The sequence below is a fragment of the Salvelinus alpinus genome, chromosome 7 (assembly GCF_045679555.1).
Source record: "Salvelinus alpinus chromosome 7, SLU_Salpinus.1, whole genome shotgun sequence".
In the NCBI taxonomy this organism is placed as follows: Eukaryota; Metazoa; Chordata; class Actinopteri; order Salmoniformes; family Salmonidae; genus Salvelinus; species Salvelinus alpinus.
In genome coordinates, this window is record NC_092092.1 from 70,717,651 (window position 1) to 70,733,582 (window position 15,932).

The 15,932-nt window shown below is 43.8% G+C and overlaps 1 protein-coding gene across 1 annotated transcript; it reads right to left on the reverse strand.

Annotated features, from left to right (window-relative positions):
- Positions 1-194: 194 nt before the first annotated feature.
- Positions 195-8,597, reverse strand: LOC139581576 (uncharacterized). The gene is made up of 5 exons (XM_071411498.1): positions 8,445-8,597; positions 6,445-6,855; positions 1,631-1,866; positions 1,174-1,399; positions 195-1,036 (listed from the first exon to the last, which is right to left on the reverse strand). The coding sequence occupies exons 2-5, from the start codon at positions 6,623-6,625 to the stop codon at positions 912-914; spliced, it is 768 nt and encodes a 255-aa protein (XP_071267599.1). The 5' UTR covers positions 6,626-6,855; positions 8,445-8,597; the 3' UTR covers positions 195-911.
- Between the last annotated feature and the right edge of the window lie 7,335 nt (positions 8,598-15,932).

Genomic DNA, 15,932 nt, shown 5'->3' on the forward strand with positions numbered 1-15,932 from the left:
CTTTCACCTCTCTCCCTCTTTCACCTCTCTCCCCTTTTCACCTCTCTCCCCTTTTCACCTCTCTCCCCTTTTTACCTCTCTCCCCTTTTTACCTCTCTCCCTCTTTCATCTCTCTCCCTCTTTCACCTCTCTCCCTCTTTTACCTCTCTCCCTCTGTATTAATCCTCTCTCTCTATCTTAAACACCCTCACACATTTCTTCCACATTTTTATTCAGCTGAATTAGAAGACAACAGGTCAAATACATATGTGTATTGCACAAGCATGTTTCACACACAATATTGAAATAACCTCCTCAAACAAATGTAGTTAGAGCGCAAATATACAAAACAGAATATGACCAGAAAATCTACGAGGTTAGACCGTTAGATAACGACAACAACTAACAAAGCAAAAGATCAGGCAACTAAAAACACGACAGGATGGTTTGACCTATAGCCCAAACATACCACGACCCTTATTACAGCTGAGGTTTTTACTTTTTACATAATTCATGATAAGAAACGTGAAGCTAAATCTTTTTCTCCACCCCATGTACAAATCAGATACCAACCTCTTGTACATCTGTAGAAATAGCTCTTGTGTTAACCATGTCCAAACCTCTTGTGTATTTAGCTTTAAGGAGAGGTAGAACTGTATGACTACCATGCAGTCTCCAGGAACCTTCAAAGGGAGCCGTTTCACCAGAATACCAGCGCCAAGCATTCCTCCCACTCAGCCGTGCATGTCCACCTTTAACTCGGCTAAGTTTGGAGCTTCGATTTCTCCGCACCGTTCCTCAGGTGAGTGTCTGTCCGTAGGTCACTTGTACCTGGTATTCAAATGAGCCCGTCAAGTGGGCAGTACCTCTTCTGTGTGGTTGGTTGACTGGAGGTGACCCTGGTGTTTCCTGAGGGAAGGTTTGGCTGCTAGCTACAGGTGAGAGGGTTTGGTGGCCACAGGGGGCATGGCGGTGGGAGAGGACGTGGCAAATGCTCTCCTGAGCTGGGCCACCCGACCACCAAATGCTGGGCTCTCCTCTTCATGACTGACCACCACTAGAGAGATAGAGAGGGAAAGGATTGTAAAAATATATGTTAAGTCAATGAGCTTGAATCGAGTGTAGAGTATGTCATACAAACGCTCTTATGCACACAAAAAAAACATTCTCTCTCTATCTCTCTTTCTCTCTCACCTCTTCTGCTCTGTGGGAGGGCCTTTTCTGTGACTGACAGCTGGGGTTGGAGACAGAGGCTGATGTTGCTGCAGTGGGGTCTGTAGCAGAGGCCCCAGTCCTTTAGGTCATCTGTGCTGTAGCCTGACACACTGTCGATGCTGTCCTCCCTGGTGTCCTTTGGGTCGACCTCAGCCCTACCTGTGTCCTGGTCCTCCTCAGAGTCCTTAGACCCGTCTGAGTCTTCCTGGAAATAGAAGAAGAATGGTGAGCTACATCCTGTATGGTAGAGCTGATATCTTTCTCTTTCCCTCTCTTTCTGTGTCTCATGCAAACGCACACACACACACACACACACACACACACACACACACACACACACACACACACACACACACACACACACACACACACACACACACACACACACACACACACACACACACACACACACACACACACAAACACACACACTTACGCTTAGTTGCATCAGTATGGCTGATTGTGAGCTGGTTTGGTGGTTCTCTCTGTCTGTCAGTAGAGACACAGTATGGATATCAACCACTAGGTTGTTCATTTCTGTACTCTGTAGTCTGGTGTTGGTACGAAGGGTCTGGAGGAGTTTGGAGGATCTAAATTCATCCACCTCTCCGATCACGCTCACACTCACATCCCCATCATGACCCAACAGCCAGCGCACGCTCTTACTGTGACCTGAGGAGACAAAGAAACACACAGACACATTGAATACCACACTGTGTAATTAGCACAGATAATACAATAGAAGGTAACTCTTCAAACCTATCACCATTTTAGATCCATTGTCAGAGTTCATCATGGAGTCTGGTTGTCGTACTGGTTCCAGCCCAGCAGATGGTGCTGTTGTCTTATCAGTGAACAAACACGTTACTGACGTGTATAGGATCTACACAAACACTGCCTTAGGGTGTTTTCACATATAGTCCTCTTTAAAAGAACCCGATCTCAGTCCTCTTTAAAGTGAACTCTGGAGTAAAAAAAAGCAAGAGAACTCAGTTGTCTTTGTATTTACACTGTCCTCTCCTTTGAATGAGGACTCAACTCTGCCAGTTCACCTATTTTGTGGTCTGAGTCCTCTTTGCATTCACATTGCTATGTTTAGAAAGGAACCAAAATCTTTTTCCAACATTCACTCAATGCACTCTGGGTACAAGACAAGCCATTCTGTCTTACCGGAATCTAATAGATTGCATGTAGTTATTAGACATCATTATTACACTGCTCAAAAAAATAAAGGGAACACTTAAACAACACAATGTAACTCCAAGTCAATCACACTTCTGTGAAATCAAACTGTCCACTTAGGAAGCAACACTGATTGACAATACATTTCACATGCTGTTGTGCAAATGGAATAGACAAAAGGTGGAAATTATAGGCAATTAGCAAGACACCCCCAATAAAGGAGTGGTTCTGCAGGTGGTGACCACAGACCACTTCTCAGTTCCTATGCTTCCTGGCTGATGTTTTGGTCACTTTTGAATGCTGGCGGTGCTTTCACTCTAGTGGTAGCATGAGACGGAGTCTACAACCCACACAAGTGGCTCAGGTAGTGCAGCTCATCCAGGATGGCACATCAATGCGAGCTGTGGCAAGAAGGTCCCGTGTGGCTCAGTTGGTAGAGCATGGCGCTTGCAACGCCAGGGTTGTGGGTTCATTCCCCACGGGGGGACCAGGATGAATATGTATGAACTTTCCAATTTGTAAGTCGCTCTGGATAAGAGCGTCTGCTAAATGACTTAAATGTAAATGTAAATGTAAGGCCAATCTTGGTGTTCTCTGGCAAATGCCAAACGTCCTGCACGGTGTTGGGCTGTAAGCACAACCCCCACCTGTGGACGTCGGGCCCTCATACCACCCTCATGGAGTCTGTTTCTGACCGTTTGAGCAGACACATGCACATTTGTGGCCTGCTGGAGGTCATTTTGCAGGGCTCTGGCAGTGCTCCTCCTTGCACAAAGGCGTAGCGGTCCTGCTGCTGGGTTGTTGCCCTCCTACGGCCTCCTCCACGTCTCCTGATGTACTGGCCTGTCTCCTGGTAGCGCCTCCATGCTCTGGACACTACGCTGACAGACACAGCAAACCTTCTTGCCACAGCTCGCATTGATGTGCCATCCTGGATGAGCTGCACTACCTGAGCCACTTGTGTGGGTTGTAGACTCCGTCTCATGCTACCACTAGAGTGAAAGCACCGCCAGCATTCAAAAGTGACCAAAACATCAGCCAGGAAGCATAGGAACTGAGAAGTGGTCTGTGGTCACCACCTGCAGACCACTCCTTTATTGGGGGTGTCTTGCTAATTGCCTATAATTTCCACCTTTTGTCTATTCCATTTGCACAATAGCATGTGAAATGTATTGTCAATCAGTGTTGCTTCCTAAGTGGACAGTTTGATTTCACAGAAGTGTGATTGACTTGGAGTTACATTGTGTTGTTTAAGTGTTCCCTTTATTTTTTTGAGCAGTGTATAATCCAAAGATAATATTAACATGTAAATATTATTGGTAACAAAATAAATAGCCGAAGAATAACTGCAGATTTAATAATGATGTAATTGAAAATTGTACCCCCTTTAAGAGCAAGCATTGATTTTGTACCCTATTGTCTTCTCACACTATTCAAAGCCCACAATCAAATAATCAGTGTGTGAAGCTCTCAGCCTATAGATGACATATTTCAAACAAACAATCTGAACGTCGTGTCGGTACAAAACTCCACACATTTTGGGGAATTTCTGTGCATCCTTGACAATCGCAAATCAATATTCAAAAACAGCACACACTTTTTCAACGAAACTAGACATTATCATCTTGTCTCTTTTGTGACAAGCGAACCTGGGGAGCTTTGCGTTCACATTTCCCTAAAAAAAGGGAATTCTAGTGAACCAGACTCAGAGCACCTCTTGAGATGGTCTCAGTTTGCTTTGGGGACTCTTAAGGGGTCTGAGTTTGGTTTGGGGACTCTTAAGGGGTCTGAGTTTGCTTTGGGGACTCTTAAGGGGTCTGAGTTTGGTTTGGGGACTCTTAAGGGGTCTGAGTTTGGTTTGGGGACTCTTAAGGGGTCTGAGTTTGGTTTGGGGACTCTTAAGGGGTCTGAGTTTGGTTTGGGGACTCTTAAGGGGTCTGAGTTTGGTTTGGGGACTCTTAAGGGGTCTGGGTTCCTCTGGAGCGTTCACACTGCACATTAAGCGAACCACAACTGAATTCACAAAAATTGTCTGAAAGGGACCAAGTGTGAAAACCCCCTTACTGACACACTAGACTATGGTCTTCACCTTTCAGTAATCACTTCGATCTGACCTTAGACCTGTGCTAATTGGTGTCATAAGTGGGATTCAACCTGTCTCTAGTTACATCCTCTAGTCTCTAGTTACACCATTACAGTGATATGAACACGATACACATGAACAGGCTACTAGCCTAAATTAGAAAAAATGACCCATTTCAATTAATTAATTTCAGTTCAGACAATTGAAAATAAGCCTATGTAATAAGGGAAGAGCACAATTGCAACAAAAGGTGTGGAAATGTTCAGCAAATCATCTTGGAAATATGTGATGGATTTTTTAATCCTACAGGATGGACCACAAGCTGTGTGTGCGCACCTGCATCCTTCCGTATATGTGTGCGCGTACGTATATCTGCTCGTGCATGTGTGACATTTAGGAGTTGTACTGTGTTGCCTACGTACTATCTTACATAAGGAGAGTCTTTCTGGGCCATGGGGCTGTGAGAGGAGAATTAAGGGCCTGTGAGAAGAATGGTGAAGTGTTTTTGCTCAACACTCCGTTCTGCTGGTCAGTTTGACACCAGGTGTTAAGAGATGACCTGGCCTGACCTTCTGCTACTAAGATGGCGCGCACACGCATACACACACACACACACACACACACACACACACACACACACACACACACACACACACACACACACACACACACACACACACACACACACACACACACACACACACACACACACACACACAGAGCACAGATTGGAAAGACAAAGCGGTAACGAGATATTCATTGCTAAAAGCAGCGAGCCTCACCAAACCACAGGGCTTACTCAATTCTATTCACTCCTATTCAATCTGCCGGGCAGGCAGGCATGTGGAATGAATCAATCGCTGCCGCTGTGTCTCTGATGATAGAGCTCTGATAAGAGGGCTGGGTACTACACTATACTGTTCTATTAGTACCAATAGAGGGGATAGGTCACATTCTATATCCTATCAGATAGAGAAAGGGACAGGGGGAGAGAGGAATAGAATGGGTAAAAGAGAGACAGAGGGGGATAGAATGGAAAAGAGAGAGAGATGTGGGTTAGTGAGAGTGGTGGAACTAGGCCTGATCTGAAGGCCTCTCTCTGTAGATAAGAGTGTGGTTTCAGGGTTGTGTTTCTCAGAATAGTGGAGTGGGTGCTCAAGCATGCTCAATTACTCATTGCCTCTTTCTCTCTCCCAGTCTCTCTCTCCCTGTCGCTTTCTCTTCCTGTCCTCATTCTTTTCCCCTCATACTTCCGATTTCCCTTTCTCTCCCCCAACCTACCCATCTATTATCCCCCCCTCCTGTTCCCTCTCTCTCTTTCTATATTTGAAAGGTTTTCCTCTCTCCCTGGCCTATACGTTAGGCCCTTTGGTGTGTTGAATCTGAGGACAGAACATTATGTGCAGGCAGAGGAGAGGAAGCAGAGAGGAGAGGAGGCAGAAAGAGGAGAGGAGGTAGAGAGAGGAGAGGAGGTAGAGAGAGGAGAGGAGGCAGAGAAAGGAGAAGAAGCAGAGAGAGGAGAGGAGGCAGGGAGAGGAGAGGAGGTAGAGAGAGGAGATAGAAAGAGGAGAGGAGGTAGAGAGAGGAGAGGAGGCAGAGAGAGGAGAGGAGGCAGATAGAGGAGAGGAGGCAGAGAGAGGAGGGGAGGTAGAGAGAGGAGAAGAAGCAGAGAGAGGAGAGGAGACAGAGAGAGGAGAGGAGGCAGAGAGGAGAGGAGGTAGAGAGAGGAGAGGAGCAGAGAGAGGAGAGGAGGCAGAGAGAGGAGAGGAGGCAGAGAGAGGAGAGGACGCAGAGAGAGGAGAGGAGGCAGAGGGAGGCACAGGTGGGTGTCACCACCCAGGGAATGAAATAGACACTCCTAACTCCTCTTACCTTAACAACAGGGGCGTGTTCTGAAGTATACTCTAGTTTACTGTAAATTACCTGCATTTATTCTGTACTCACAAGCACCGCTGTGTGTGTGTGTGTGTGCGTGCGTGCTGTACCTTTCTTAGACCTGGTGTGTTCCCTGGTTCTCCTCTCTCTCTCGTCCTTCTCCTCTCTATCTTTCCAGCGTCTGACCTGCTCCTCTCTCATCTTCAGGAACAAGATTCTCTTCTGGTCTTCACTCAGGGCCTCCAGAACCTCTGGGTCCACCCACATCTCCTGTAGGATCTGAGCCAGCATACTGTCTGATCCTAGATTAACCTCCTTCCTCTGGTGCTGTTGGGACTGTCTAAAATGCTGTTGCCGGCCTGGATCAACAGAGGGCTTTAAATCCCAAAGTCTGGTGGATCTGGTACAGTCCAAATTCCAAAATGCTGAAGAGTTCTCTTGCAACTTCTCAGACGTTCCCTCAGTAATATTATATGGCTTCTGCTGGGAGGGTGGATGGTCACTGATTCCTTGCTGGTACTCTAGAGCAGTAGAGAGTATATATATATATGATTACATCGTTTGCCTTTCTTCACAGCTTTTCCCTCTTTGGCTGTCCACAAACACAATTGTAGGTTTGTGTGTGTGTGTGTGTGTGTGTGTGTGTGTGTGTGTGTGTGTGTGTGTGTGTGTGTGTGTGTGTGTGTGTGTGTGTGTGTGTGTGTGTGTGTGTGTGTGTGTGTGTGTGTGTGTGTGTGTGTGTGTGTGTGTGTGTGTGTGTGTGTGTGTGTGTGTGTGTGTGTGTGTGTGTGTGTGTGTGTGTGTGTGTGTGTGTGTGTGTGTGTGTGTGTGTGTAAATGTGTGTCCACTCCCTCTACTACCCCCTCACAGAGAGCTGCCCTACTGCTTTTAAACATTTGAAGGTAAACAGAGACCAGAGAACAACCCAGCTGGGTGACAGAACGGCATTTCATGTCAATAGAGAGAGAGACACACATAAACCTGCCATTATTTCCATAATTTTGATTTAGGGAGAAAAAAAAGAGAGTATGCTGGCACTGTTTATACTTTTTTGGAGACAGGAAGAGAAAGAGAGGGAAACACAGAAACAGAGAGAGAAAAGGGATGGAAGAGACTTTGCATCTCTCATGACCAAGACAGAAGAGACAGAGAGATAACCAGCTCTCTCATGACAAAAACAGAAGAGACAGAGAGATAACCAGCTATCTCTCACGATGAAAACAGAAGAGACAGAGAGATAACCAGCTATCTCTCATGATGAAAACAGAAGAGACAGCTATCTCTCATGACAAAAACAGAAGAGACAGAGAGATAACCAGCTATCTCTCATGATGAAAACAGAAGAGACAGAGAGATAACCAGATCTATGTATCCGCCCTCCTAAGGCTCATGGTCACCTACCCTCTTACCTTACTTATACTCATATTGTTTTTAAAACATGATCAGGAAGGGAATGAGATAATGATCAATAAGTCTCCTTGTATATGTCTCAACACAGAGGGCCAGACCACCAACACTACCAACAAACACGTATTGTACATTCACACAGTCACAGGACATCAGTGGAGACAGAACAGTTGCAACAACAATTACTATCATATATGGAATACCACTAAATAAAGCACTGCAGGAATCTAATCTTACAGTGATTAAAACATTGGTATAACCTCATTATAACAACATTGATACACAACATAAAGACATGCACTGGTGTAACTAGAGACTAACAGGAACAGATGCCTGTAACACACTGACCCATGGCAGAAAGACACACAGAAACACAAAGCCGGGAGTTTTGAATCTATGCCAGCATGCAAATACATTTAGGATTTACCATAGTCACTGTTCACATATAGAGAATGCCAGAGCAGAGGCAAAAGGACAGAATGGAGAGAGAAAGACGATGTGTGTTGCATGCTAAGGGAGAAGTATTTCTTTTGTTGAGTTTTCAAACAGAGCCTGTTTTACTAGGACTGACAGAGAGGGGTTGTGAGAGTCGGATGAACTCAGACAAGAACAAGAAAGTAAGAGAAAGAAAAGTGAGCGAGTGATAAGGAGAAGAAAGTAGAGCGGAGGAGAAACCCTGAGAAATCAAGCGTACTTTACTTACTGTGACTGCCCAGCCTGAAAAATTTGCAAGCCTGGTCCTGGTGTGAGTTACACTGTGCCTGACTGTATCTGGGTGATGTGTTTGAGTCTGTGTGAGTGAGCAGTAGAGTAGTCTGTGGTATGTTGGTATGCTGGCTATGATGATATGATCCCCTGCCTCTTTGTGTACTGGATATGAGGGGGCTGCAGTGACATCACAACTCTCTCTCTCTCTCTCTCTCTCTCTCTCTCTCTCTCTCTCTCTCTCTCTCTCTCTCTCTCTCTCTCTCTCTCTCTCTCTCTCTCTCTCTCTCTCTCTCTCTCTCTTTTAGTTGGAATATCACAGGAACTCTTATAGGCAGGAGGAAGTATGACAGGCCATTGACAGGGATTGATAAACATGATCACATCAGTAGTCATCATCAGTGGCTGACCCCCCCATAGTTTAATGACTGATCAGTGTCTAGACAGCTTAATGCCGGTCTATGGTACTGAGAGTCTCTGTTGTACTCTATAGACTTTATGGTACTGTTCGTGTCTGATCATGCCTTCGGGTCACGTTGTGTTATCTCTCAGATGTCTGGTTCCTGGTGCCGCCTCATGACTTCCAGTCAATACACGGATAAAGCAAAACATGAACACAGGAAGAGCAGTTACAGTACACAACAACAACAACGTGATGTAAATGTATGTTAGTTTGGGGTAGAGCATGTTGGGTATGAGTCTTGATTGAATTGAAGCAGGAAAAGGAAATATTTAGCTGGTTTGGAGGAATTTCAATCACTTACAATAAATTAATATATCTTATCTCTTTCCCTGTCTTTCCCGCTTACTCTGTATTGCGACAGCAAGCTCAAGGTCCTTTTCCTGTTTCGGTCGAGTCAGGTCGGCCAGGTCAAGGTAGTCTCAGGAAAACACAGACCTGCAGCAGCAGCATGTAGACGTTTTGGGGGAAACACAAAACACATTAGTCATAAACCACCCAGCACAGGTTGGGAGTTTTTCCAGGGCATAAAGAAATGTAGAAGTCAGTCTTAATGTGTCTAAGGTTGTGATTGTGAACAGGAGAGTATGTTTGTACAGACCTATTGGTTTTCACTTGGCCACTAAGTACCAAGCACCATTTCAATACCAGGAAATGACTCACACCTTTTTCTGTAACCGTTTGATTCCTTATCATTTAGATACAGTAATTATACATTAAGGATTGTAAAGAAACCACATTCACATAACAACAAGTAATAGCTGTCTAACTCACCTGGTGTAATGTAGTGTAGTGTAATGTACTGTAGTGTAGTGTACAGTAGTGTAGTGTAGTGTAGTGTAATGTAGTGTAGTGTAATGTGGTGTAGTGTAGTGTAGTGTAGTGTAATGTAGTGTAGTGTAGTTTAATGTACTGTAGTGTAGTGTACAGTAGTGTAGTGTAGTGTAGTGTAATGTAGTGTAGTTTAATGTAATGTAGTGTAATGTCATGTGGTGTAGTGTACTGTAGTGTAGTGTAATGTACTGTATTGTAGTGTAATGTAGTGTAGTGTAATGTACTGTATTGTAGTGTAATGTAGTGTAGTGTAATGTGGTGTAGTGTAGTGTAATGTAGTGTAGTTTAATGTACTGTAGTGTAGTGTACAGTAGTGTAGTGTAATTTAGTATAGTATACTGTAGTGCAATGTAATGTAGTGTAGTTTAATGTACTGTAGTGTAGTGTACAGTAGTGTAGTGTAATTTAGTATAGTATACTGTAGTGCAATGTAATGTAGTGTAATGTCATGTGGTGTAGTGTACTGTAGTGTAGTTTAATGTACTGTAGTGTAGTGTAATGTAGTATAGTATACTGTAGTGCAGTGTAATGTAGTGTAGCGCAGTGTAATGTAGTGTAATGTACGGTGGTGTAGTGTGGTGCAGTGTAGTGTGGTGTAATGTAATGTGATGTAGTGTGGTGCAGTGTAGTGTGGTGTGGTGTAGTGTAGTGTAGTGTAGTTTAATGTACTGTAGTGTAGTGTAATGTAGTGTAGTGTAATGTAGTATAGTATACTGTAGTGCAGTGTAATGTAGTGTAATGTCATGTGGTGTAGTGTAGTGTAATGTAGTGTAGTGCAGTGTAATGTAGTGTAATGTACGGTGGTGTAGTGTAGTGTGGTGTAATGTAATGTGATGTAGTGTGGTGCAGTGTAGTGTAGTGTGGTGTAATGTAATGTAATGGGATGTGGTGTGGTGTAATGTAGTGTAATTTAGTGTAGTGCAGAGTAGTGTAATCTAGTGTAATTTAGTGTGGTGGAGAGTGTAGGAGTTGGCTTTGGGGATGACCAGTGAAATATACCTGCTGGAGCGCGTGCTACGGGTGGGCGTTGCTATGGTGACCAGTGAGCTGAGATAAGGCGGGGCTTTACCTAGCAAAGACTTATAGATGACCTGGAGCCAGTGGGTTTGACAACGAATAGGAAGCAAGGGCCAGCCAACGAGAGCATACAGGTCGCAGTAGTGTGTAGTATATGGGGCTTTGATGACAAAACGGATGGCACTGTGATAGACTACATCTAATTTGCTGAGTAGAGTGTTGGAGGCTATTTTGTAGATGACTTTGCCGAAGTCAAGGATCGGTAGGATAGTCAGTTTTACGAGGATATGTTTAGCAGCATGAGTGAAGGAGGCTTTGTTGCGAAAAAGGAAGCCGATTCTAAATGTAATTTTGGATTGGAGATGCTTAATGTGAGTCTGGAAGGAGAGTTTACAGTCTAACCAGACACCTAGGTATTTGTAGTTGTCCACATATTCTAAGTCAGAACCGTCCAGAGTAGTGATGCTAGTCGGGCGGGCGGGTGCAGGCAGCGATCGGTTGAAGAACATGCATTTAGTTTTACTAGCATTTAAGAGCAATTGGAGGCCATGTAAGGAGTGTTGTATGGCGTTGAAGCTTTGTTAATAACACAGTGTCCAAAGAAGGGCCAGAAGTATACAGAATGGTGTCATCTGCGTAGAGGTGGATCAGAGAATCACCAGCAGCAAGAGCGACATAATTTATATGTACAGAGAAAAGAGTCGGCCCGAGAATTGAACCCTGTGGCACCCCCATAGAGACTGCCAAGAGGTCCGGACAACATGAACTCCGATTTGACACGCTGAACTCTATCTGAGAAGTAGTTGGTGAACCAGGCGAGGCAGTCATTTGAGAAATCAAGGCTGTTGAGTCTGCCAATAAGAATGCGGTGATTGACAGAGTTGAAATCTTTGGCCAGGTCGATGAAGACGGCTACACACTATTGTCTTTTATCGATGGCGGTTATGATATCGTTTAGGACCTTGAGTGTGGCTGAGGTGCACCCATGACCAGCTCTGAAACCAGATTGCATAGCGGAGAAGGTACGGTGGGATTTGAAATGGTCAGTGATCTGTTTGTTAACTTGGCTTTTGAAGACTTTAGAAAGGCAGGGCAGGATGGATATAGGTCTGTAACAGTTTGGGTCTAGAGTGTCTCCCCCTTTGAAGAGGGGGATGACCGCGGCCGCTTTCCAATCTTTAGGAATCTCAGACAATACAAAAGAGAGGTTGAACAGGCTAGTAATAGCGGTTGCAACAATTGCGGCGGATAATTTTAGAAAGAGAGGGTCCAGATTGTCTAGCCCTGCTGATTTGTAGGGGTCCAGATTTTGCTGCTCTTTCAGAACATCAGCTTGGCCGGGGTAGGGGTAGCCAGGTGGATAGCATGGCCAGCTGTAGAAAAATGCTTATTGAAATTCTCGGTTATCGTAGATTTATCAGTGGTGACAGTGACTCCTAGCCTCAGTGCAATCGGCAGCTGGGAGGAGGTGCTCTTATTCTCCATGGACTTTACAGTGTCCCAAAACTTTTTGGAATTTGTGCTACATGATGCAAATTTCTGTTTGAAACTGACTGTGTATATTGGTTCCTAACTTCCCTGAAAAGTTGCATATCGTGGGGGCTATTCGATGCTAGTAGTGTGGTGTAGTGTAGTGTAATGTAATGTAGTCTAATGTAATGTAGTGTAGTGTAGTGTAACGTATTGTAATGTAATGTAGTGTAGTGTACTGTATTGTAATGTAGTGTAGTGTAGTGTAGTGTAGTGTAGTGTAGTGTAGTGTAGTGTAGTTTAGTGTAATGTATTGTAATGTAGTGTAGTGTAGTGTAATGTAGTGTAGAGTAGTGTACTTTAGTGTAATGTAGTGTAGTTTAATGAAGCGTAGAGTCATGTAATGTAATGTGATGCAGTGTAATTTAGTGTGGTGTGGTGTAACATAGTGTGGTGTAATGTAGAGTGGTGTAGTGCAATGTAGTGTAATGTGGTGTATAGTAGTGTAATGAAATGTAATGTAGTGTAGTGTAGTGTAATGTAATGTAGTGTCATGTAGTGTAATGCAGTGTAGTGTGGTGTGTTGTAGTGTAATGTGTGTAGAGTGGTGTAATGTAGTCTAGTGTGGTGTAGTGTAGTTGGGTGGTGTAGTGTGGGGAGTGTAGTGTGGTGTATGTAATGCAGTGTAGCGTGGTGTAATATAGTGTAATGTAGTGTAGTGGGGTGGTGTAGTGTAGAGTGGTGTGGTGTAGTGTAGTGTGGTGTAATATAGTGTAATGTAGTGTAGTGGGGTGGTGTAGTGTAGAGTGGTGTGGTGTAGAGTAGTGTAGGGTGGTGTGGTGTAGTGTAGTGTGGTGTAATGTAGTGTAGTAGTGTGGTGTGGTGTACTGTAGTGTAATGTAGTGTAGTGTGGTGTGGTGTGGTGTAATGTAATGTAGTGTAGTGTTGTGTAGTGTAGTAGGTTGGTGTAGTGTGGTGTGGTGTAACGCAGTGTAGTGTGGTGTAATGGAGTATAATGTAGAGTGGTGTAATGTAGTGTATTGTAGTGTGGTGTAATGTAGTGTAGTGTAATGTAGTGTAATATAGAGTTGTGTAGTGCAATGTAGTGTAATGTGGTGTACTGTAGTGTAATGTAGTGTAGTCTGGTGTGGTGTGGTGTAATGTAGTGTAATGTCGTGTGGTGTAGTGCAGTGGGGTGGTGTAGTGTGGGAAAGTGTAGTGTGGTGTGGTGTAATGTAGTGTAGTGTGGTGTATTGTGGTGTAGTGTGGTGTAATATAGTGTAATGTAGTGTAATGGGGTGGTGTAGTGCAGTGTGGTGTGGTGTAGAGTAGTGTAGTGTGTTGTAGTGTGGTGTAGTGTAATGTGGTGTAGTGTAGTGTGGTGTGGTGTAATTTAGTGTAGTGTGGTGTAGTGTGGTGTAGTGTAATGTGGTGTGGTGTAGTGTGGTGTAGTGCAGTGTGGTGTGGTGTAATGTAGTATAGTGAGGTGTGGTGTGGTGTAGTGTAGTGTAGTGTAGTGTGGTGTAGTGTAGTGTAGTGTGGTGTAGTGTAGTGTAGTGTAATGTAGTGTAGTGTGGTGTGATGTAGTGTAGTGTAGTGTAGTGTATTGTAGTGTAGTGTAGTGTAGTGTGGTGTGGTGTAGTGTAGTGTAGTGTAGTGTAGTGTAGTGTAGTGTGGTGTGGTGTAGTGTAGTGTAGTGTAGTGTGGTGTAGTGTAGTGTAGTGTAGTGTAGTGTAGTGTAATGTAATGTAATGTAGTGTAGTGTAGTGTAGTGTAACGTAATGTAATGTCGTGTAATGTAATGTGGTGTAGAGTAGTGTCATGTAATGTAATGTAGTGTAGTGTAGTGTAGTGTAATGTCATGTAGTGTGGTGTGGTGTGATGTAATATAATGTAGTGTAATGTAGTGTGGTGTAGTGTAGTGGGGTGGTGTAGTGTGGGGTATGTAATGTAGTGTAGTGTGGTGTATTGTAGTGTAGTGTGGTGTAATGTCATGTAGTGTGTTGTATTGTAGTGTAGTGTGGTGTAATGTAGTGTAGTGGGGTGGTGTAGTGTGGTGTGGTGTAGTGTAATGTAGTTTAGTGTAATGTATTGTAATGTAGTGTAGTGTAGTGTAATGTAGTGTAGAGTAGTGTAATTTAGTGTAATGTAGTGTAGTTTAATGAAGCGTAGAGTCATGTAATGTAATGTGATGCAGTGTAATTTAGTGTGGTGTGGTGTAACATAGTGTGGTGTAATGTAGAGTGGTGTAGTGCAATGTAGTGTAATGTGGTGTATAGTAGTGTAATGAAATGTAATGTAGTGTAGTGTAGTGTAATGTAATGTAGTGTCATGTAGTGTAATGCAGTGTAGTGTGGTGTGTTGTAGTGTAATGTGTGTAGAGTGGTGTAATGTAGTGTAGTGTGGTGTGGTGTAGTGTATTTGGGTGGTGTAGTGTGGGGAGTGTAGTGTGGTGTATTGTAATGTAGTGTAGTGTGGTGTAATATAGTGTAATGTAGTGTAGTGGGGTGGTGTAGTGTAGAGTGGTGTGGTGTAGAGTAGTGTAGGGTGGTGTGGTGTAGTGTGGTGTGGTGTAACGCAGTGTAGTGTGGTGTAATGTAGTATAATGTAGATTGGTGTAATGTAGTGTATTGTAGTGTGGTGTAATGTAGTGTAGTGTAATGTAGTGTAATATAGAGTTGTGTAGTGCAATGTAGTGTAATGTGGTGTACTGTAGTGTAATGTAGTGTAGTCTGGTGTGGTGTGTTGTAATGTAGTGTAATGTCGTGTGGTGTAGTGTAGTGGGGTGGTGTAGTGTGTTGTAGTGCAGTGTGGTGTGCTGTAATGTAGTGTAGTGGGGTGTGGTGTGGTGTAGTGTAGTGTAGTGTAGTGTAGTGTAGTGTGGTGTAGTGTAGTGTAGTGTGGTGTGGTGTGGTGTAGTGTAGTGTATTGTAGTGTGGTGTGGTGTGGTGTAGTCTAGTATAGTGTAGTGTAGTGTAGTGTGGTGTAGTGTAATGTAATGTAATGTCGTGTAATGTAATGTGGTGTAGAGTAGTGTCATGTAATGTAATGTAGTGTAGTGTAGTGTAGTGTAATGTCATGTAATGTGGTGTGGTGTGATGTAATATAATGTAGTGTAATGTAGTGTGGTGTAGTGTAGTGGGGTGGTGTAGTGTGGTGTATGTAATGTAGTGTAGTGTGGTGTATTGTGGTGTAGTGTGGTGTAATGTCATGTAGTGTGTTGTATTGTAGTGTAGTGTGGTGTAATGTAGTGTAGTGGGGTGGTGTAGTGTGGTGTGGTGTATTGTAGTATAGTGTAATGTAGTGTAGTGTAATGTAGTGTAGTGTGGTGTGGTGTAATGTAATGTGGTGTAATGTAGTGTAATGTACTGTAGTGTGGTGTATTGTAGTGTAAGGTAGTGTAATGTCGTGTAGTGGGGATGTGTAGTGTAGTGTGGTGTAGAGTCGTGTAGTGTAATGTGGTGTAGTGTGGTGTAATGTAGTGTAGTGTGTTGTATTGTAGTGTAGTGTAATGTAACGTGGTGTGGTGGGGATGTGTAGTGTAGTGTGGTGTAGAGTAGTGTAGTGTAATGTGTTGTAATGTAGTGTAGTGTAATGTGGTGTGGTGTAGTGTAGTGGGGTGGTGTAGTGTGGTGTATGTAATATAGTGTAGTGTGGTGTATTGTAGTGTAGTGTGGTGTAATGTAGTGTAGTGTGGTGTATTGT